The 25096-nt window shown below is 42.5% G+C and overlaps 1 protein-coding gene and 1 long non-coding RNA gene across 3 annotated transcripts in view; one reads left to right on the forward strand and one right to left on the reverse strand.

Annotated features, from left to right (window-relative positions):
• Positions 1-25096, reverse strand: part of gabra2a (gamma-aminobutyric acid type A receptor subunit alpha2a) — a 48692-nt gene that overhangs the window by 3130 nt on the left and 20466 nt on the right. For both annotated transcript variants that reach the window (XM_086094999.1, XM_086095000.1), the window contains 4 exons: positions 9494-9714; positions 3332-3414; positions 1512-1655; positions 1012-1164 (listed from right to left, as the gene is read on the reverse strand). In XM_086094999.1, the coding sequence (XP_085951125.1) occupies positions 1012-1164; positions 1512-1655; positions 3332-3414; positions 9494-9714 (601 nt within the window). The remainder of the gene's footprint in view (positions 1-1011; positions 1165-1511; positions 1656-3331; positions 3415-9493; positions 9715-25096) is intronic.
• The window catches only part of LOC147163288 (uncharacterized), a 30640-nt gene continuing 7112 nt past the window's right edge, over positions 1569-25096 (forward strand). The window contains exon 1 of the long non-coding RNA XR_015097101.1: positions 1569-1626. This is a non-coding gene — a long non-coding RNA (uncharacterized LOC147163288). The remainder of the gene's footprint in view (positions 1627-25096) is intronic.

The following is a 25096-nucleotide window of genomic DNA, read 5'->3' on the forward strand; positions in this document are numbered from 1 at the left end:
ATGAGTTGCGTTAAAGCAATACAAAGGACTTTTCAGTTTTCATTGATTACGGCGGAACCATATGGACAAAAGTGGTAGTGTTTTGGTTTGAATGAAGACCACATTTCCCATAAGGATCAGCGCATTGCTTCACGTGAAATCGTCATCTCCTGGTAGCCCTGGATTCAAGTTGGAGTTGGATTCAAATAAATTTCTGTTTGCGGTGGCTGTGTGAAGGATGTATAGCGATGAGGTAATTAATCTATTTTTTCTTTATACAGTACTGTAACGTTTGTCAAGTATGTTAGCAGACGTTGGTTGGTGATCTTACCTTCTTTATTGTAAACACACAAACGGCTGAGCTCCCTCTCCCTCACTTCTCGCAATACATTCACAAGAACTCGTAAACAAGATAGCACACAACACAACCTAGTTTGTTACAGTACTTTTGAGTGAGCGAACTGTCAGTCTGTCAACAACAATGGCGGATAGTAGTTTTGCGCAGCCTCCTTAACTTGCTTATGCTTTTGCAGCAAAATATTTTGCTTTATTCCCACGTTTAACAAGCGGTGTTGTGCTTGAATCACCGGCCATTGTCACTTCTCCTGTGTTCGTCTTTTTCACAGATTGCAATAAAGTTAGGGGGGGAAAAGTGTTCGTCTTCTTCGCTGATTCTTCTTCTACGCTTTCCGTGAACTCCCTGTGGCTGTGCTACAGCGCCACTCCAGACTTGGCATATACATTATAGCCGTTAAACATCCTCAGCGTCTTCTTTTGGACACACGCAAGTCTTGAAATGCTTCTATGTGTACGAGATTTGTTTGAGGAACGTAACCGGTTTTGCTTCCGTCTGGACGGGGCCTTAGATGAGCTAAGATTAAGTCTCACAACATATATGTATATACTACTTACGACTATAATGTAAGTGGTACAGAGTGACGTTTTTGTTTAAATAGTTTTCAGTGAATTTTGAGGTTCTCTGTATATCTATTGTGATAGTTGTAAGTGTTGGACTCAAATAAATGGACTCACCAAATACAGTTCTGGCTGGAACAGACTCTCGATTGAGCCAAAAAGAGACCTGGGAGAGGATTACTGTCATGATACAGGGCAAATATGTCTGGATCACAAAATAACCTATTTTCCTCTTCAGATGGAAATGGGCAGTCATGACCGTGTATTCACCTAAGGGCAATGTAAAAACACTCATGAACAATAATTTTTAGTAAAATATATTGCTTAATTCCTTCATATGGATCACTACGGAAACAGATTAGGGCCAGTGAAGTGAAAAAAAGGGGTTGGCATGATTCTGACTTTAAAGTGAGAATTCTGACTTTAAAGTGAGAATTCTGACGGTCAGAATTCTGATGGAGGAGGGAAACGTGAAACATAGACTTTAAGTCTCCTGCAAACTGTCCATAGCTGTGAATGTGTGTCAAGAGTGTTTTCCCACCTTAATGCCTAGTTAGGTAGGACAAAGGTCAGAAAATGGAATGATAAAAAATACAAACAAAAGTGTTAATCATTACCAGTACTAGACTGAATTGTCTCCTTTCCCACAGTTTGCCCCACCAAGTCATACTGATTGAGTCTTGATCCATCAGCTGCCACATCCACAGACTGGGAGGCATTTCGAGTCCAAATGTAAGTAACTTCATATTTTGTGTATGCGTCTGAAGCAGAGGGAAACATAGATTATCACAAACCCCCCTTATATCATTTCGACTCAATTGAGAAGTTGACAGAATACCTGCCAGTACTTTAAATGTTTGCACCTAACCCAACCTAATTACTAATACTGTAATGCAATATACATGGTAGCGCTAACATCTTTGCCATTGTCTAACTAATAAACTGAAAAATAATTTCATGTATGTAGTGGCGCCAAATGACATTAAAAAAAAAATCCATTGCACCACAGAACTATTGGGGGGGGGGGGGGGGGCGAACTGGCAGTTGCCTATAACGCTACTTGCTGAAAGGGGCACTGCTGCAAGTCTTCGAATTTATTATTATTATTTTAACTTTAAATCAAATAAAATAAGAAATAATAGTAATAAATTGCACTGGTGCCCTCTCCTCATGCTCTGTCTTGGGGAAAATAAAAAAAACAACAACACCCCTGTCTCTTTTCTTTACATTACATTAAAAAACAAACAAACAAATTATAAAAAGCGCAATTTTATTTTTTGTTTGCACTAGCTCACAGGCAGAGTTAAAATGAAACAAAGTTGTCCAATAATGCTGTAGTGTAGACTACACTAAACGAGACTGCACTACTGTTACAGATAAGTAACTCTCCGGCATTATCACGTAGCAGCTAACAGTAGTGTAAACATAATTACAAGAAGCAAGCTGCATTCACATGCCGTCGGACATTTCAAACTCAGAAGAAAAAAAAGTCCATCAATGCATTAAACATTAACATTTGCAAATGTCTATCAATGTGGGCTTTCTATCAATCTGTAAAAGCGCACATATCAAGAATGATGGGGTGAAATATCACTTTGCTATTTAATTAATTAATGTGAATAGTACATCTAGTCACTAATACCTAATTAAATACCTAGGCTTCTATCCTCCATTCTAGTTGAACAAAATAATGTTCACAAAAAAGCAAATCCTTTTTTCACAATGTCTTTTAAAGTTACATAAAATAATTGCGCTGTTTTGCCAGTCGCTGCTTGATGTAGACAGTTCTTGTTACAGTAAAATATTTTGCAAGTATCATATGTTGAGTCACTATCAATCTTTTAGTCATATGAAATTACAGTATGCAAATTGAGACGACTATACATCAGCTAATAAGGTCATGCTGTACCTCCCCTAAAAAAGGTCTGACCAAATCCTGTGCAGTGCAACCAAATGAAAAAGTTGGTAGCAGCAGTGCAAAAATTTGTGTTGAGCCCTGCCTGCCCCTGAACATGTCAAAATAGCCAAAACTATCCAGAGCATGGGGAAGAAAGAAAGAGAACATCAAGTCACTTGCATGATTTGTTTGACAGTAATGAAAAACAGCGATGAAATGAAGAACATTTTATATTTTAAAATGTGTCGTTATCTTATACATTACAGATGATGTTAAAAATGCAACTTCTCTTGTAAGCTATGTAAATTGTCGATGGAGGCGGGCGCCAAATAAAATCTTGCCTAGGGTGCCACATTAACTAGAGCCGGAACTGGTTTTGGATAGGTGATATTGTAAAGGCAACATAATGGCTGGGGTCTAAAATCTGAGCATTTAATGAATTTGTACTTATCAATGACAATTCCTATTCATTAAAATCAACAGTAGATGAAAATATATTAGGCAAATGAAATATGAATGAGTGCGTTATTTCACACTTACAGCTGCCAAACTTGAGAGGGCATGAGTGAGAGTCCATAGGAAAGTCTTCCAGGTGCATGGGGCACTCAGCTTGAACTGTTAGCCTGGGAATAAAAGATCAGTTGCTGTGGTGCAAAGTTAACAACAGGGGTGTGAGGGTGGGGATGATTTACTAAATTATGAAGTGCGCTTAGTGGGATTTCAAGTGCGCTTCGTGGGTGCTTGGCTCCCACGTTATCCCACTGTTGGCATTTATTTAACAATTATGGACATTGGTTTAGCTGTAGTTGATGTGATGTAAAATTGCATGACATTTAGCTGAAAGGTGTTATATTGTGTGTAAATTTGAAGTGTAATATTTGTGGAAAACTTCTGTGCTCTTCTTTTTATATCAGGTGGGAATTACTTGTCAGGGTGTCCTGTGTTATATGGTATCTTCTCATTAGGTCTAAAATTGCATTTTCACAGTTCATGGGCCCTATTTTCATTTTCAAGTCTAGTGCAAAGCGCATTCTTATTTCATGGGTTGAGTTTTCATTCTTTCGGTATTTTACTTGACTAGCATAGATAGAATTGGGCATTTTAAGTCGATGTGCACCATTGTGGGATGGAATGCAGCCTACGCCAGTCAATTGAAGCGGCTCCCCTCATTCCTATTAAAATCACGGTGTTCAAAGTGCACACAGTCCCTTAAATTGTGGTAACAGAAATTGACTCGCTGAGGTCCGTGCATGCATGTGATTGGCGCATGCAAAGTGCATTTATACAGGTAAACTGCAAGATCTCCCCTTGTAGATGATGTGTCAACCGCGCCTGTGACGTTTTCATTACCCTCAGAATTGCGCAAAATGCAAGTTGTGCAAAAGCAAACTGGTGATTGTCAGGTTCTGTGAGAAAGTGGACCCAAGCACAGGGAAGCAGGGCGTGGAGGCAGATGTGCTCGTAAGATAATTTATTTAACAAAAAGTCCAAGACAAGATGCCAAGTAACAAAGGAACGAGAGTTGCAAGGACATGACGAGGTTGGACATCGACAATGAACTGACAAGAACTGAAAGAAAGCAGGGAACTAAATACACATACTAATGACAGACACCTGGAAAACACGCACGTGGCTGAGGGAGCTGATTGGATGACACGAAAGACCAGGATGACAAGCACAGGTGAACATTATAAAACTGTACGAGACATTGACAAAGGGAGACACAAGGACAACATGACAAAAACTCAGACCATGACAGTAATGGAAACAAAGAAATTAAAATTAAAACAAAACTCAAATATTTTTCACACCCTTTTCTGACTGAGGACAATGGTCTTGGATTTGGAGGTGCTGAACTTCATCCCAACCGCTTCACACTTGGCTGCAAACCGCTCTATTGAGAGTTGGAGATCACACCTTGATGAAGCCAACAGCCCAACATCATCTGTAAAAAGCAGAGATCCAATGCTGAGGCCACCAAACCGGACCCCCTCAACACCAGTGCTGCGCCTAGAAATTCTGTCCATACAAGTTATGAATAGAATCTGTGATGGGCAGCCCTGGTGGAGTCCAACCCTCACTGGCAATGTGGACCAAACTCTGATACCAATCGTACAGGGACGAAAACCACACTGTATCTACTGAATCCAAGATTCGACTTCCCGACGGACCCTCCTCTCCAGCACCCCTGAATAGACTTTACCAGGGAGGCTGAGGAGTGTGATCCCTCTATAGTTGGAACACATCCTCCGGCCCCCCTTCTCTAAAAGGGGGACCACCACACCGGTCCGCCAATGCAGAGGCACTGCCCCCGATGTCCACGCGATGTTATAGAGGCGTGTCAACCTTGACAGCCCAACACTCGACAGCCTCACAACATCCAGAGCCTTTAGCAACTCCGGGCGGATCTCATCCACCCCGCCCTGTCACCAAGGAGCTTTCCAACCACCTCAGTTACTTTGGCCCCAGAGATGGGAGAGCCCACCTCAGAGTCCCCAGACTCTGCTTCCTAAAAGGAAGACTGGTGGAATTGAGGAGGACTTCGAAATATTCTCCCCACCGACTCACGACGTCCTGAGTTGAGGTCAGCAGCACCCCATCTGCACGATACACATTGTTAATGGTCCACTGGACCAGAATTTCCTCAAAACCGTCCGAAAGTCGTTTTCCATGGCCTGACTGAACTCCTCCCATGTCTGAGTTTTTGCCGCTGCGACCACCGAAGCCGCGTTCCGCTTGGCCAGCCGATACCTGTCAGCTGAGTCCCACAGGTCAAAAAGGCCCGATAGGTCTCCTTCATCTTGACAGCACCCCTTACCGCTGGTGTCCACCAGCGGGTTCGAGGATTGCCGCTACGACAGGCATTGACCACCTTATGGCCACAGCTCCGATCGGCCGCCTCAACAATGGACACGCGAAACATGGCGCACTCGGACTCAATGTCTCCCGACTCCCCCGGGACAAGGGAGAAGTTCTGCCACAGGTGGGCATTGAAACTCTTTCTGACAAGGGATTCCGCCAGACGTTCCCAGAAAACCCTCACAATACATTTGAGTCTGCCAGGCATCTTCCCCCACCATCGGAGCCAACACACCACCAGGTGGTGATCAGTTGACAGCTCCGCCCCTCTCTTCACCAGAGTGTCCAAAACATGCGCAAATCCGATGACATGACTATGAAGTTGATCATCGAACTGCGGCCTAGGGTGTCCTGTTGCCAAGTGCACATATGGACACCCTTGTGTTTGAACATGGTGTTCGTTATGGACAATCCGTGACAAGCACAGAAGTTCAATAACAAAACACCACTCAGGTTCTGACGGGGGGGCGTCCCCAGAGGGAGCGCTCTTCAGTACACCCTCCAAGGACTCCAAAAAGGGTGGGTACTCTGAACTACTGTTTGGTGCATATGCACAAACAACAGTCAGGACCCGTCCCCCCACCCGAAGGCGGAGGGAGGCTACCCTCTTGTCAACTGGAGTGACCAGCGTACAGGCACCAAGCCTAATTATGATAGCCCTTTATCAATTGCATGGTCTTGCTTGCTAAACCAGAAAAACACAACTCATTTCCTTGAAAATCATCAGACGTGGAGAGGCAGGAGGAGGACGACGAGGAAGAAAGCCAGTCTAAAATGCGAGAGAGTCAGGAGGAGGACGAGAAGGAGAATGAGGAGGACACAGGCAAAAAGGACGAAATGGACGAACAAAAATAGGAGGGTGACCTGCAAATGGGCATCAGTCCAGCAGAGAGCCAAGCAGCAGCAAAACATGCATGGAAATCCTGTGGCGTAACAAAGCCAGGGGGCGAGCAATGACAACATGGTGGATGAAACTAGTGAAAATGTTGAGACATAGATGGCGGTGTAGGAAGGGCGTGACATAGAGATAAGCACATCAAGCTCATCTGAGCATCACCGTATCAAGAACATTGTCCCCTTCTATTACAATGACTGAAAGTTAATCAGAATCTGACTAAGTTTGTTTTTCATACAGTATTTTTTCAGATGTCTTGTTTCTTATGTTGTTTTAGTTTAGTTTGATCATTTGTTAAGTTTTTAAAAAATAGATGGTTAGGGTAATTGTTTAGAATAAACACGTTTGGTATTACTTACATGTTGTCTAATCAATTCTTTGATATGCGTATTGTCTGGGGCATGTGTCTTTGGTGCATATTATGCATATATTAAAATATTTTAAAATTCATAAAAATACACAGCATATAAATTCCTAAAACATAACCTTGCCCATGATTCGCTCTGGGCATTGCTAACCTCGTTTGACCTTCTGTCAAGGGCATGTGTTTAAGAGACTTTTCGCATGGAGGTCCAATTCCTAGAAATGTATCTTAACGCTCACTCACTACCGTCTAGGGCTTGTGTTTGGGGGAATTACTGCCTGGGGGTCCAATTCCTGGAACTGGATCCCAGACACCGCTCACTCCTCGCCTTGCTCCCATCAGTCGAGCGACTGTTTAGGGCTTGTATTTGGGGTATTTTCTGCTTGGAGGTAGAATTCCTGGAACTGAATCCCAGACACCGCTCAGTCCCAGCATTTCTCCTCTCATTCGAGCAACTGTCTGGGGCTTGTGTTTGGTGTATTTTCCGCTTGGGGGTTGAATTTTCTGGAACTGGATCCCAGACACTGCTCATCCCCAGCCTTGCTCCCCTTCGTCGAGCAACTGTCTGGGGCTTGTGTTTGGGGTATTTTCTGCTTGGAGGTCGAATATCCTGGAACTGCATCCCAACACCGCTTATCCCAAGCCTTGCTACCCTCAGTCAAGCTACAATTTAGGGCTTGTGTTTTGGGGACTTACCACTTGGAGGTTGAATTCCTGGAACTGAATCCCAGAAACCGCTCACCCCCAGCCTTGCTGCCTTTCATTGAGCTACTGTCTGGGGCTTGTGTTTGGGGTATTTTCTGCTTGGAGGTCGAATTCCTCGAATTGGATCCTAACACAGCTTATCCCAAGCCTTGCTCCCCTCAGTCGAGCTACAATTTGGGGCTTGTGTTTTGGGGTATTTTATGCTTGGAAGTCAAATTCCTGGAACTGGATCCCAGACACCGCTCAGTCCCAGCCTTTCTTCCCTCAGTCGAGCAACTGTCTGTGGCTTATGTTTGGGGGACTTACCGCTTTTGGGTCGAATTCCTGAAAGTGGATCCCAGACACCGCTCCCTCTTCATCTTTCTTCCCTTGGTCGAGTGATTGTCTGGGGCTTGTGTTTGGGGGAGTTACCGCTTGTGGGTCAAATTCCTGGAACTGGATCCCAGACACTACTCAGTCCCAGCATTTCTCCCCTCAGTTGAGCAACTGTCTGGGGCTTGTGTTTGGGGGAGTTACCGCTTGTGGGTTGAATGCCTGGAACTGGATTCCAGAAACTGCTCATCGAGCAACTGTCTGGGGCTTGTGTTTGGGGTATTTTCTGCTTGGAGGTCGAATTCCTGGAACTGGATGCCAGACACCGCCCAGTCACAGCCTTTCTCCCCTCAGTTGAGTTACTGTCTGGGGCTTGTGTTTGGGGGAATTACCGCTTGGGGGTGGAAATCCTGGAACTGGACCCAACCTGGGGGACGAACCAGCGACCCTGGGGTGCTTTTGGCCCCGCCCCAGGGTGCTCTCGGCCCCGCTTCGCCCGCCACCCAAACCCGGAAATATAGCGTGAATTAAAACCAGCGCGAGAGGGTGACGTCAGTACGCTGGTTGTGCGTACACTGCTGCATTCAAGTGCGCCATAGAAAATTACCAACACATCTACTCCTGCACAGTCACAACTTAGACATGCTGTGCAACATGTCACCGTCTGATTCACCGTGAATCGGTGCTGTCTTCGGTACCCATCCCACGTACCCGGAGTTCACTGATACACTGTCTCTCTGGTCACAATCCCCCCTGAAATATGTTATCATGGGATCTGCATGATTCACGTAGGTGACCTATTTTGGTTTCAAAACGGCAAATTTTGCCAAAAGGTGAGGGATTTTCATGCCTTCCTAGAACTTGACTTTGGCAGGGGAAACGAACCAGCGACCCTGGGATGTTCTATGGCGGTGTTCTAGTTATCAGGCTTAAGCAGAGCTTGCTGATGAGCTGATCATACATTAGCTGTGTTGGAGAAGGGAAACTACCACTACCTGCAGGACTCCGGCCCTGAGTTTGCCCACCCCTGTTCTAGCCCCTTACCCTAACCTTAACCATCACAACTGATTGCCTAATCCTAACCCCAACCTAAATCCAATTCAAACCTAAACTCTAAAACCAAATCTTGACCCTCAAAAAGGGGTCTGGACTAATGGAGACCACCAAAATGTCCCCACAAGCACACGTGGTCCCCACGTTACACCACCTGTGCCAATACTTAGACATGCTTTTTGCTAATCTAAAATTTGGTCTACTTTTTGCCACCAAATAGTGAGATGCGTCGGGGTGCAGCAGCTGCGTCCGTCAGAACTCCCAGCCAGGCATAGCGTGTCTACACAAACACGCAAAACTAGACTTGCCCCAGCACAAAAATGAAGAAGTGGCCATTTTTACGATGAGCGCACAGCCGACTGTCTACGAAAATAGGGCCCCATGTATTTAGCATGACCTTTCAAATCCAACCTGCTATTATCATCCCAAACAACCCTTAATACATATTTAATTCAGCCTTATAGTTATTTTCATTTTAAACTATTTAATTACATTGAAAGTGCTAACAAGTCACCTCATAGTATACAACAGTGTTCCATCCTCCATAATCCTCAGTAGTTTGTTGGGCATTGTCATGTTATGTGCCACCGACTTCTTGCCATTGTGAAAGAAGGTATCAGGAGTCCAGATCTTACTGGCCATCAAGTTGTTGAGGGGCAAAATGTTCATTGGACCATGGAACTTTAATCGCTCGTCTTTCCAACTCTGACGGAAGAAAACATCTACAGTGTACTCCTGAAAGAAAAAAAAGCAGTATACTGTTAAAAAGACATCAAAAATAGCAACTCAAAGTATCAAGACTTAAAGTGCAGTATATTAAACACAAAACAAGTCTTATAATGGCTTAATCGTCAGTTTAATAACACTGACAAATGAGGTGCTGACTTCATTAGATGTCTCTTTGTTAGCTACATCAGAACATCTGGTTCTGAATGCATTTTACTGGAGCCCATATTGTTAGATTTCTATTATTTCTTTGTTCCCCTTTCTAGTGAACATCGTCCGCTTGCTAATTTTTGCAACCTCATCAAAGACAAAATAACTCCTTTCCTTTGTCTGCCAGCGTCTCCCGACAGACTGTTCACCTCCACAGACAACCATCCCCCCTACCCCTGATCATTCTTTACAAAATTCTCCCGTACCTTCAGGGCATGCGCGAGAAATAATTCCCCTTCATACCATCGGCAGGGGTAGTCATTATTCCTAAAGGCAACCAGAAACCTCTTTACAGTGGCGGGATATAAAAACGTAAACAATGCATACCGGTACTTTTTCTCTCACGATGTCCTCCCACGTGAATGAAACCCTCCGTCTTTTTACACAGTATCGTATATAAGTAAGTAAATCTTACCTGCTATATCCAGTCGTGTCCCCATGTCATGCCATAGTTTGTCTTTCATACATTTGTCAGCATACCCTTTAACTGTAATATAATGCAATGCTGGTCTCACTTGAACCAAAGAGACAAAGTAATCTTCCCAATTTTCTGTCCAGACAGACATTGTACGTTCAAATGCGGAGGGTACAGCAGGGTGACGATGCTTGCTGAAAACGCCCCTGACGAATTCCAACTCGATCCGACTTTACGACAGTAATTTATACACTGATCAGATGGCGCATGTTGCCGGCGCAACGCTGTCCCACTCCCGACGTCGGATTGTTCTATCTAGGCCTGAAGAGCATCACTTCACCTTTCCTTTTTCCTGTTTTTTCTTTGTTGCGTGGCAACTAATGCTTCTCTCACGGGGGACATCGCAACACAACAAGCTCAACGTGAATTAATGCCTTTTGCTTGCTGCAAGGCTCAAAGGCCCTCAAACTGGCTCCGAAGCCATACCAGCAGAACAGACTCCAGAAGGATTGGAAATGCAATTCAGGGACTGTGAGGGCTATGTCTGTCTTCTCGAACGCTCTCCCTACTGGACCTCAAGGATGTCAACAACATCTTTATTTCCTCATCAAAGATGGGACCAAAGTTCAATCTGATCATCACAAAATTCTCCCCTGCAAAGGAGTCTGAGCCAGTAATTTTCCTCCAGCTTTGGTGTAAAACCTGACAGGGCTCTACACTAACTTTTTCACTGGTAGCACTGGTGCTACCACCTTTTTCAGTTGGTCGCACCACACAGGTTTTTTGAGGCGAGATATAGCATGACCGTATTTGCTGATATATAGTTGTCTCAATTTGCATAGCGTAGTTTCAGATGACGTTAAGATTGACAGTGACTTAACATATTGTGACCCGCTTTGGCAAAAAGGTCCGCATGTCGGAAAGTAACAACTTGCATAATTGACCATAATAGAGCAGGAGGTTAAAAATGTCGATTTTTTGGGGGTTTGGTGCGCCTCCTGCCCCCGCCCGGTTGGGGAGGGCCCCGCTGGTCGCTCCTCTTAACTCACTACACTAGGTTTGCACAATACACTTTTATAGACATGTAGGGCACATAACACACTTTGGGGGGGGTGGGGTAGGGTGGAAACACCGTCTTCACCCTACAACTCCCCTCCAATTTTAATGCACCATACAACTGTGGGGGGGGGGGGGGTGCCATCGGTTGGGGACCGCAGTATAGAGCAGTGCTGCGGTCCCCTGTCTGTGTAGACGCCCCCCCCCCCCCACCTATTTTTTTTTTTTAATGCACCACATACAATCACTGACATGCCTGGGAGGCGGGTGGATTGGAGCAGAGGGGGATATCATTTCCCTCTGCTCCGGTTCACCTGCTCCTAATTTTAATGCACCACACACACACACACACTTGTATATACACTGGGTGGGGTCACATTCAATGTTTAGGGGTAGAGTTCGCCAGTCGGCGAGCTGGCGGACTCAGTAAGAGGGGTTAACTTTCACTATGAACGCTGGGGTGACGACCGGGGCCTTTCCCCGCTGGGCCTGGGGTCCGGTGCCCCCATCTCCCCTTCTGCCCCCGGTGTTCCGTCCCTCCACACGGCGGGTTTGCCCTCTCCACTCCGCTGTCCGGCTCCTCTTTGGCGCCGGTGCCTGGGTGCGGGGGGTCGTCGGGGGCTGCCGGTTGGTCGGGGTGTGGTTGGGGTGGGGTCGGGGGTTGGGGCGGCTTTATTGGGGGGGGGGGGGGGGCTGGGGGCCTGGGGGCGGCTGGGACTGGGTTGGGGTGGATGGGGGGCGGGGGGTCATGGGGGGAGCGGGGGCTGTGGACCGGTGGGGTGCCTGGCGGGCCTGCAGTGCCCCGTCCTGCTGCGTTGGGTTGGGGGCGCGGGCCGTGTTGGGGTGGAGGGGGCGCTCCTGCTCCTGGGCTTGCTCTCCGGCCGGTGGCCCTGGCGGGGCCCGGGGGTCGTCCTTTGGCGCTGCCGCGGCCTGGGGAACCCTGAGGTGTTGCGCTTGCTCTGTCCTGGCAGGGGTCGACGGCTCTTCTCTTTGGTGGAGATTTTCAAGCATGCCAGATCCACCACACCAGCATCTATCGAAACTCAGACACAATCTGCTTCTTCCTCAAGTCATTGAATCGGTGGAGGCTGGTGTCTGTGGATCTCACTCTGCTTCGTTTGTCCTTCCTTCCTTTCCTCAGTCTCTCCTTTGGTCTCTTAAGGTCTCCCTGATTTTTTGGATTTGTTGGAATTTAGATGTTTCTGGGGTTGGTGAAGAACTCTGGTTGGTGGCCCGGTGGGATAGTATGCATCGTAACTAGGGAGTGTTTTTAGCTTAGCTGCTAGCTAGCGCCATGTCTTAGGCACTTGTTTATTAAAACCCCCAATTTCCTTGCCTCAAACGTCATTCACAAATGGTTTATATAAATGTTGTGTTATATAAATATACAGTGATAATGGATGGATGGACAGAGCTACCAAAAAAGTCGAAGTGCAGTGTTTCTTGCAGGTGTTACGTTCCAAAAACTACCCGCGATAATGGAATTTTTTGTTTTTGTTTATATATATATTTTTTCATTTATTATATATATTTTTTCATTTTGGTATGATTTTTAGTTTATTATGAATGTTTTTTCATTCATCATATATGTTCTTTTTTCATTTACAGTAATTTTTTCCCCATTACATTTTTTTTACTTATTATACAGCACAGTATATATATATTTTCATTTATTCTAAATGTTTTTTCGTTCATACTATATTTTTTAATTTATTATATATGTTTTAAGGCTAACACCTCACCACACACTTTATACATGCACTTTTCTTGATAGGCGTTAACATTTTCTCACATACTGTATCTTATTTAAATACAGTACGCCTATATACTCTCAGTGTTCAAACCTTTGTAGATTTTAAAATAATAAAAATAACAATAAAATAGAATTAAACTAATATCCAAAACATTTATTTGAGAAACAAAAATATAACGGCAATTGATTAAAAAAAATCCAGGCTGGTATGTCTTCCTAATTGTTTTCATAAAAATATAATTAAAAAAAACACACACACAACAACAACAACAACAAAACAGCTGTTAGAAATGACACTCGGGAGCGCATTGCCGGGTCTATTCTCTGGTTTACTGGGCACCGCAAGCTGGTCGGCAGTCTATCCTCAGCGAATACACAGGTATCTGCTATCTCCAAGACGCCGTGGATTTTCAAACGGTCATTACTGGTTTGGGGCGGACAATCTTAATTTTAATGATGAAATTACGAGGCAGGACACGTAAACCTATTTTGACCGGGACCGTATCGCTGTAGTGCCTTCGAAACTCCACTCAAGCGCTCATGGCCGGCAGGCCCGCGCATGGCGTGGCGGACGCATGGCGTCAACAGGCACGTTTCGGGGCGGACAGTCTTAATTTTAATGATGAAGATGTGAGGCAGGACATGTAAATCCATTTTGACCGCGGGACCTCATTGCCACGGTGCCCAGAAACTCCACTCAAGCGCTGTGGCCGGCGCGGGCCTGCGTGGAACGTGGGCGGGTGGAAGGCAGCGCGCTGAGCTGTCTGAGAGCGGCGACGGACGGCGTGTGCATACACTGTAAAAAAACAACAACCAAAAAGCATGCTGTAAAAAAAAAAAGAATGCTGTAAAAAATCAGTGAAACAGCGAGGTCACTAAAGATGAATCCGTGAGAAACGAGGAAACACTATACACCATAAGGAATGTATGAATGAATGATGAACGTTATAACAAGCCATCAAGTTTGGGAGGGTTACTTTTAAAATGTATTCCGCTACAGTTACAAGTTACCTGCTAAAAAATGTAGTAATCCAAGTACCATAATATTCAAATAATTTAACAATGACTTTGTATTACTTTTGGATTACTCCAATACCATGTATGCTCATGAAGTCAAAATAAGAATAAATATCACCACAATTTATATTTCTATACAGTGCGCCCCTGCTATTTGCAGGTGATAGGGACCCGGGCAGCCTACCAATAGCAAAAATCCTTGTATAATTGGCAACCATTTAAACGCATGTACAGTATTGATTGATTGATTGATTGATTGATTGATTGATTGATTGATTGATTGATTGATTGATTGATTGATTGATTGATTGATTGATTGATTGATTGATTGATTGAAGGCCATATGCTGTTTTGGAACTGTCACTGAAAAGCAACCACGTAGTACAGACAGACAGACAGACAGACAGACAGACAGACAGACAGATAGATAGATAGATAGATAGATAGATAGATAGATAGATAGATAGATAGATAGATAGATAGATAGATAGATAGATAGATAGATAGATAGATAGATAGATAGATAGATAGATAGATAGATAGATAGATATCCAATGAGGTCAATTAAAGCTTGGCTGGCCCTGCGTGAAATTAAATAAAATAAAAAATTAAATGAACTTTTATTCCAGTCACGAGTTTAGCCATATTGTGTATGGTGAATTGGTGGGAGGGATATTTGTTCGGAAGCTGTAACTCACATTATGGTGTAGCCGGAGCTGGTAAGAAGCCTAGCGTAGCATGCCGCAGGATCGCCTCTCAGCTGAAACTTTTCTTTGTTAAAGATAAATCGGTCCTTCAGCAAGCCAAGTATGTTACAAACCGTAAATGCCGTTCGCCACTTACTTCCTCCTTTTATCCGTGAACCCTTTTAAACAGGCAAGACATGACGTCAACAAGTCTCTCTCTTTCTCGCCCGCTCTTTCTCTCTCTCACTCCTTCTTACTCGCTCGCTCTCATCGTAGCAATTGTAATCCCTCGAATTTTTAATAAATGTACCTGTAATCTGATTACATGACTTTTTCCCGATACTGTAACAGAATAGTTACTTTTTTTTTTTTTGATTACGTAACGGCGGTGCATGTATTCCGTTATTCCCTAAGTCTGCAAGCCATCATACCTTGTAGTAGAAGCACGTCGTCTGTCTGGTTATCGTGCTTTTTGAAATTCATACAGAGATAATCTCCAATTCCGGGATCTCTTTCTTGATGAATCAATTTCTGCTTTTAATTCAAATGACTACATTCACACACTAAACCATGTCCACTGACTAGAGCGCATACGGGCGAGCAGCCACGCAGATGCCCTGCCCCCCGCAGAGCAGATTGACAGGCTGTCACTCTTTCACTCAGAGCAAGTTGGAAATTAAAAGTTATGACATGCGGCAATGCCTTTTATGTAATGTAGGCTAATGTATTAATGTATTGTAATCTAATGTTTTGCTTGTCCACGTTGTCAATTTCATACGACGCCGTACACACACGCATCGATGTATCACAAATTAACAGTCTGTTTGCGTAAAAAATATCACAACACATGTTCACTTTATGCTTTTTAAGTGGGATGACATTAAAAACATTTTTTTTTTGCTTTGAGATATGAAACTTGAAATTGAAAAATTATCGTGATGGTCCTCCTCAAGCGAGTCAACCCGCCCCAAAATGCACACAGAGTATATTGACTTGTAAAAGTGATTTGTTCCTTACTTGGGGTGGGCCAAAAAATAAATAAACTTTGTTAAACCGTCATAACTTCTTCATTTTCTTTATGTCAACAAAAGCATATGAAATATAACATCCATGATAAGTTATCAAAAACAAAAAACAAATGGCAAATCTTTTAATTGACATAAAATTATTAAATACAATTTCCTACTGTGGTAATATGACCTAATTTAAGGAGCAACACTAAAATAACTTATTTATAATATATATATATATATATATATATATATATATATATATATATATATATATTGTAAATAATCTTTGGCTGATGCCTCATAAGATGAATTGTAAGCTTAATGTGATCTTCAAAATTGAGGCTTTTTTCCTCTGTTGAGAGGTCAAACTTCCTAAAGTTTTAAAGGGTTCAAATCTCGGACGATGGCCTTACCTGCGATTGGAATTGACTTTACACTGATATTTTAACAGTTCCTAAACATTTACTGGTACTGGTTTCTATGGACATTTGAACAATGCAAGTAGCAAAACTTTAAACCCATTTTTCTCAAAACTAGGGATTTCAACCTTCCAACATTAAAATTGCTGTAACTTTGTCCATTTTTGAGGTACGTCCATGTATTATATATCATTTTAAAGGGCATTAAGTTTAGAATTTTATATGAATATCTCAATGTTGAGTTTTTGGCACATGAGGACCCTTTTGCCAGAGTTGGTCACCTATAGTTGTAAAATATTTTACTGTAACAAGATTTGTCTGCAATAAAACAAGTTTTATATTATATGATTTGATATTACTTTAAAAAAAGACTTTGAAAAAAAAGGCTTCACTTTTATGAGAACATTAGTTTGTTCAATGCAGAGGGGCCAGCAGCCAGATATTATTTTAGGCCTCCAAACCAATTTGCATAAAAAGCAAAATGACAGAAAAATCTCTTAATACTTAACCATTTTAATCAAAATCACTGCTTTTGGGGGAGCCTGGCTCAGTGGTTGAGTGGTCGTTTACCATTCGTAAGGTTGTAGGTTTGATCCCCACCCCTGATGACCATGTTGAACTGTTCCTTGAGCAAGATACTGAACCCCGATTTGCTCCCAGTGGATCTGGCAGCGCCTTGCATGGCAGCAGTCGACCATTGGTGTATGTGTATGAATGGGTGAATGTGAGGCTTAATTGTAAAGCGCTTTGGGTATCATATGGTGTAGTTAAAGCGCTATATAAATGCAGTCCATTTACCATTATTATTTACCATTTTATTACTTTAAGTTTGTTCCTGCATGCACCATGAATCTTTTGAGCAAGATTGTATCAATTTAATGCATTTCACTTAATACAACCCTGACTGTGGACCGCACTCCAAACAATGACATCCTAGCCATGTACCTTACTTGTCATGTTGTGAACAGGCTTGGAGGGTAACGGAATACATGTACCACAGATTTAGGTGAACGGTATGAGATTTTTTTCTAATAGGTTTTCTGGTGAGCTAACAAATACACACACGCACGCACATACACATACTCACCCACACACACAAAAAAAAAAATATATATATATATATATATATATATATATGTATATATATATATATATATATATATATATATATATATATATATATATATATATATATATATATGTATATATATATATATATTAAAAAAAAAAGAAAAAAAAAAAGAGCAATGATGATGACATTTCCGAATGAACAATACTGAGCTCTTAAAGAAAAAAAAAAAAAAAATAATAATAATAATAAATAAAAAAGGAATACATGTACCACAGTTACATAATCAGATTACAAAAAAGATGTAACTGTATTCTGTTACAGTTACAGGAAAAAACATGTAATCAGATTACAGGTACATTTATTAAAAATTGGAGGGACTTTGTGATCATAACATGTTGTTTACTGTTACTGGGAATGTAGCGTACAGGAGTAACCCTTATACAGTGGCTTTCTATTCATCATGTACAGAAGCCTAGTACAGTGAATTTCTATTACAAGTCTCAAATGTACTGTACGTTGTCTAGCAGTCCCATGTTGACTGAGGATGACACCTGACTTGATGATGGCCTGTCTGTGAGGCTCAACTGAAGCTGTTGCTGAGGCGTCAGCTATGGTTTACATCAGAGGTGTCAAACTAAAACGCAAAGGGGGCTAAACTAAAGGGGGCACACTTTATTAAATAGACCAAAAATATACAATGTACTTATGTAAAGCACTGTGCTGTACATAAGTTCAAACACAAATCTCAATTAATAATAATAATAATAACAATAATAATAATAATAATAATAATGTTCTCCCCATGCCTGTGTGGGTTTTCTCCGGATACTCTGGTTGCATCTCACATTCCAAAAACATGCATGGTAGTTTGATTGAAGACTCTCAATCAGATCTTGCTCAAGTATGGCCCGGGAGTCATATCCGACCCACCTACAGTCTCTGACTGGCCCTCACAGTGACTATGAAGTCCCACTAAAACGGAAAATATGTAGTGCGTTTATTTTGGAAGTTGTGCCTTTATTTTATGTGTGCACATGTGGAAGCTGAAACAAGTTGTGTCTGCAGTGTTGTCAACTTCAACCCCTCTAGCAACTATTGACCCCCCCCCACCCCCGAAAAAAAAGACTAGCATATATGGGTACTACGGATGGGTACCAAAGACGGTACTTTTTGTAGTAAGGACCGATTTGGGTTGGTACTTCCGAGCACCAATTCACGTAAAATTAAACGGTGCCATGTTTCGGTTCTGAAGCAAGTCTTTCTAAGTTGTGACTGTACGGGAGTAGAAGAGTTGACGATTTTCCACGATTGAACGCAACATTATACATACACCAGTGTACTGATATCACCCACTCGGGATTTCACACTAATACATTTCCGTGTTTGGAAACGAGTGAGATTTTTGCGGCGCCAAGCCAAACAAATACAGTTTATGAAGTATGACAGCCTCCGCGCCGCGTGCAGTCTGGCAATGTCCCCGGTTCCGCACAATCAGTGCACGGCCGAGAGGGAGGTATCGTCTGCGTTTTCCCTCACTGTACGGGGAGCCCGCGCAGCGGGTCCGCCTTCCCCAACCGAATCGAATCAGGCTGGAAGGTACACGGCTTCACTATCGTTAAGGTAAATAGACGTAATTTGGATGAGAGAGAACAAAAGTACCGAAAATTGGTACGGTTGACTACCAGTATGGCGGTAGGCCTACTGATTCCCAGGTACCGAGAATTGGAACAGAACCGGTTCAAAAGTGAAAGGTACCCATCCCTAATGACAGCAGCGGTGCATCAAAATTGTTATTTCCTGCCCGCTGGAGGGAAGAGGGACAAAAAGATTTGGCCTGATAATACTGTACACAAATTTATTATTTATTAAATTAATTTCATGCACTGTACATATTGGGTGTATCATAAGTCATCACTGTATCATTATACATCAGTATCAGCAGTATTATACTTCTCAATTATCTACTTCACTATTTGGGAGTCCTGACTAGGTACGGCCAATATGAGTTGGTGGTTGGTGCACAAAACTATTATAATTTTCAAAATGTGAAGATGTCATTTTAATGACAGCTTATAATTTTGTTGTGTTTGATAATTACAAAAGAACATGTCATCCATACACACGTACCAATTTATTGTAAAAAGACAATATGCTTTTTTGAAATACATTAAAAATAATATAGGCAAAGCTAAGGTTAGCATGTTGGCTTGTCCCTTGGGTCATCCAGGGCACATGTCTTAGGTGAGGGACCAGTCAAAGCATGGCTCAGAAACCCCATAATGATAAAACTATATGGACTACGGTTTCCCTCGCCTGGAAAGGAGTCACAGATTCCCCCTTACGGAGCCAGGCCTGGAGGTGGGGTTTGGTTGTCAGAGTTTGGTTGGACCGGGTTAACAAGACAAGGTTGGACTCTGCTAAGGCTGCCCTTTGTCACAGATTCTGTTCATAACCTCTGTGGACAGAATTTGTAGGCACAGCCGAGGCATTCAGGGGTATTGCATCTGTGAATTTTGCAGATGATGTGGAACTGTTAACTTTATCAAGCTGCAACCTCTAACTTTCACTGGAGCAGTTTGCACCTGAGTGTGAAGCGGTTGGGATGAGATACCGTTATCCTTAGTCGGAAAAGGGTGGAGTACCCTCTCCAGGTCAGGGATAAGATTGTGTGTGAAGCAGTGACATGCAGTGAGCTCTAGGTTTGGGTAGGCAGGCAGTCCCAAATTGAGACCACACACCAATTACAACGTATCCTAGGGTGACCATATTTTCATTTCCAAAAAAAGAGCACACTCAGCCTGACCTCGAGATACTTGATACTCAGATACAAGATGCCATACATTCAAACTATTTTAACATATGCCTCCTCTGTAAAGGTAACAAATAAAACCAAAAAACATGACTCTCTTTTGAAGCCTTACATTTTTTGCTCCGCAATCTTTTTTCTTTTCTTTTTTTACTTCGAGCGGGGTTCGTACCCATCGCCTCTTCTGCGGCAGCTCAACACATGCCACTCAGCTAAAGTTCTGGGCCACCGTCAGCCAGTGTGCAGTAAACGTTGCAGTGCACTCTGCCTCCCATTTGCTGCACAACAAAAAAAACTGACAATTTCAAACCCACCCGGACGCCCGGAAAGAATGTAATAAAGCGAATACCTCCCTGTAAAACAGCCTAATTCCTCACAAAATCAAGCTAGCAATAGCAATGCCAAACACCATGTAAAATGAAGCAGCCAGTTAATCAAAGCACATCCACAAAGCCAATCTTTCCTTTTGCACCATTCTTTGTGAAAAGTACAAATAATTATTTGTCCCTTACTTTGCTGAAGATCCGGTAGCTAAGGCGTTGGTCTCATATCCTTCAAAAGATGGTGTTTTCCCTCAAAAGAAAGGCGTGAAAATGTTTTTTATTGTCCAGAGTGGCGTCATCTTACCGCTTTGCTGTGCACTCATTGTGTTTTCAATTCACGAATGCACTGCGCGAACGTACGTTCCTATAGGAATAATATAGCGACATAAAAAGGCTGCGTAGCGATCTGCCTATTTGCGCAAAGGACTTTTGTACTGTGAAACTGACTAAGCATGCGCTAACACATCGCTACGCGGACAGGGCTGGAAAAAGCACTGTAGCAGTTTGCTTTCAGGACGATCATTTTTGCAGCATTTTGCCTGCAGGCCAGAGTAATGAGTCATTTTTAATTGAGGTATGAAAATCACCAAATGTTGTCACTTTTAAACCTATAGGTCGTGTAGGCTTCCTGAAATGAAAGAAATAATTAAAATAAATAGAAAAAGCCAAACGGTTTCAACTTTCATTTCAGCCTGGGGTAGGCAATGCCTACCTTGCCTATCCTGACCGCACGTCACGGGTGTGAAGTGAAGGAGTTCAAGCAGGTTAGAATGGGTGGAGGAAAGTGTCAAGTGTCAGCACAGATATATATATATATATATATATATATATATATATATATATATATATATATATATATATATATATATATATATATATATATATGCCTTTACTATTGTAATGAAAAACATTGAAACTCAATTTTGAGAGTTCTGTAAATATTCATTCATGCAGTTAACACTCTGGTGGTGAACGTAAGTAGGCACAGCTGAGATAGGCTGACGGAAGCGTGGCTGCCAGCGTGTACCTTTGCCCCCCCCCCGACCACCACCAAACATTCGCACCATCCAGACACCAGTAGGAGTGGCACTAGAGGCAATGTGTGTGAAGTGTCTTGCCCAAGGACACATGACTTAGAAAGAGCAGGAATTGAACAGCAGACCTCCTTGTTACCGGATGACCCACTCTACCTCCTGATCCACGGCCGCCATAGATGGGGGAACAGATACGAATATAGATAGTGGTGTACTCGCTCATAATATGTGGTAGGATTTGGGATGCTTGGAACAGGGACCTTGAATAGGGCAGTTTACAATTACGCCCAAACTACTATTTTTAGAACAGTGCATGGGTGTTGCCAGTTGATTTTCGGACAAGAAACACAGGCAGGCGACATTCGTACGAGGCAAAACTTGTGAACTGACTCGCTATTTCACCATAAAAATACTTATCAGACGTATTATGGTTACAACAAACCTCTGCGGCTTTGGCGTCTACCGCTATGTGACTGGCGATGTTGTGACCGGCGAAGTTGTGACTGGAATCGAATGGAAGGGTGTCTCCACTGGATTCAATCATGTACAATTAAATGGCAGTGATTTACGTGAAAAATGTCACGAAGACACCTATAAGTTTATCGTCTGCTTTGTCAGCATAAGCCTTGCTAGCTGCCAGCTACAACATGCTAGCTACTATACATCATGGTGTAAATGCACCAAAAATACCTTGAGTTTTCTAACGGAAGCCACTGCTGCATAGATGTGAAAATTAATATAAAGTATTAGCACTATAGAACCATATTGGATCTTTTAAAAGGTAACCTATGCCTACAACAACACACTAGTTGATCAGTGTCACTAAGATATGAGCGTGGTGACACGTCATCTTCAAATGAAAATCGTGACTTAAATGTGTTTCGTTTTCGTGAAAATGAGCGACCAACACGATATTAGCAGTCATTCTAGACCGCACCAGAGTGGCAGCAACGATCATACGATAAATCTTACCTTTCTACGAAAACTGCTTTCTTTCCGCCCACTTTGAGGTCTCCGCATGTCAACCACCGTTTAAGCTGTTCCAAAGTGTGTTTGTCGATTGAACCATGTTGAAATTTCACGCCTGGTACGTCGTTCTCTTTCAAAATGATGTGTACGGGTGTGTCCTACTCTGTATTTTGTCCGACTCATGCATATTAATGAGGAAAACGTGACGTCATTTGAGATCAACCCTATTGAAGTTTTTCAGTTAGACTTAACGGAGGAGTAGCAATGCCTTATAGCACATGGAGGCGATGTTGAAGATAAAGGCGGAAATGTGCAGGACCGATATGCTGGTTACGTTTCAACACTGAGGTTTTCTAACTCCGCTATCATCTATTCATCTGGCAAACCTATGCTCCCTGTGCAACAAAATGGATGAGCTTCTCCTCCTCACAAGGTCCAACAAAGACTTTACATGTGCTGCTGCTCTCTGCTTTACTGAAATTTGGATCAGTGAACAAACGCTGCACTACATGTGACCAATTTTCAACATCACCCTTCAGATCATATCACGTAGCTTAAATATAAGCAGCACATTGATTGTCCTACCAGGGAAGGCAACATGGTGGATCACTGCAATACTACACTGAAAGACACATACCATTCTGTCACTTGCACAGCTCTGGGTTTGTCTGATCACTCTTTAATTCACTTTAATACCAACATACAAACACAAAATTAAATGTTCAAAGCCTCCAGTGAAAACAGTGAAGAAGTGGACCAATGAAGCAAAGCTGGCACTACGGGACTGTTTTGACTGCACAGACTGTCAAAGTGTCTTTGAAACATAAGTTGGTAACTTGGATGAATATGCAAGCACCTCAAGTTCTGCAAGTTCAATAACAAGAAGCCATGGTTCACTGCCAAATTTCACCAACACCAAAGGGCTGAAGAGAACGTTTATCGGAGTAGAGAAGAACTCTGTACATCGCCAAGAGAAGCTGAACAAAAACAGGTAGGCAATCCATTAGACACCGATGGACGCCCGTTTTGCTAATAAATGACAAATGACGAGAAACTTAAAAAAAAAAGACGAACTAAGCAACGGCGTACGTGGTTTTTCGTCCGTCCGTACATTGTCACTAACCGGCTCAAGTACCTACGTGGACCTCTTTATCTGTCACTGATGGACGGATGTTTTGTTGACGAGTGGCAGAAAAACAAACAGTGTGTCTCCTGTGTGTTTGTTGGCGAGGGTGAGTAAACACGCCCCAAAATATCCACAATAAGTTAAATCCATGAAGTAGAGCAGTAGTTCTCAACCTGTCACCAAAGTGTGAATGTGTATGTGAATAATGTATCCCCTCTGAGCACTTAGAATGTGCGCCATTTAAAGCGCCATTTAAATCTGATGCATTATTATTATTATTTAATGATGTACCCCCGTGAAGTATTTTTTCAGCCAAGTATCCGCGAAGCACACTGGGGGAAAATAAATCTGTTCGGCTTACATGAAAATAAGGTTGTACACATGTAGATAATGTCTTTAGATTGAAATTGCTTAATAATAATAATGCAATTGCAGATGATTTTTATATTAAAAAAAAGCATATTCTGCTAATATTTTCTGCAAGAACCATACAATTCAAACACAGGACACTGAACACATATTAAGGGTCTGTATCATGCAAAACCAACTTTTCGGAGCGTCTAGCCATGCTAAAATGCTAATTCCTCACCAAAAACATAAGTGTTTTCCTCTGCTCATCTATCTTTGAGCATTGTAGGTCATTCTGCTACTCTTCAAGCACCAGCTCCTCCCAACCCAAGAAAATGAAAGGGTCCACACTTGCTAATGTGGTTAAGTGGTAAAGTTAGGACCCACCCCCGCATCGCCTCTGCGGACTAAACACGTGCCGATTTTCTCTGAGAATTCCATGCTTGCAGGATAGTAATAAAAGTAGCTTTTATCAGTTAACATTCTGTCCACATATGCAAGCTGGACAGGTTGGATATTACAGATATTAAGCGCGAGGAGTACTTTTAACCAGTGGTGGGAGTAAGCCATTGGAAGATTGAAGAATTGGGCTGCAGTGTGAACGTAGCTTATATCTATGATAGTGAGCACTTCTCCTGTGCCAAGATATTTATTTAATATTTTTTTGTTCTTGGGGTTGTTTCTCTGAGTGGCAACAAAGAGATATTTATTTAATATTTTTGGTTATTGGGCTTATTTCTATGAGTCGCAACGAAAGTTGCCAGAGGGCACATAGCTTGTCACTAACTAAGGAAACCACTGTATGCAGGATTGCACATAATTTATTTATTTCAAATTGTAGAATGATGAACAATGGCTCATTTTAGACTACTCTTCCTAGCTAAATAAATTCACAGTTATTCAAGGCCTTTGTCTCTAGATTTGAATACTTTATCATACATTATTTTCTTGCTAGCCGCTAAGCGATCTTTCTATGTTAGCTAACATTAGCTTGTAAGTTGGAGGTGCACTTTTCTTCACACACAAGTACTTCACCCTGTGGCAGACATCGTGGTTGTGCCTGAGTCATAAATGCACGCACATGACACTGACTGTGACAGTGACCAATCTGATGATGAGGCCACCACTAACCATAACCGCTTTC

This window comes from Leptonotus elevatus, chromosome 14 (assembly GCF_054856555.1).
Source record: "Leptonotus elevatus isolate MCC_2025b chromosome 14, RoL_Lele_1.0, whole genome shotgun sequence".
NCBI classification, from domain to species: Eukaryota; Metazoa; Chordata; class Actinopteri; order Syngnathiformes; family Syngnathidae; genus Leptonotus; species Leptonotus elevatus.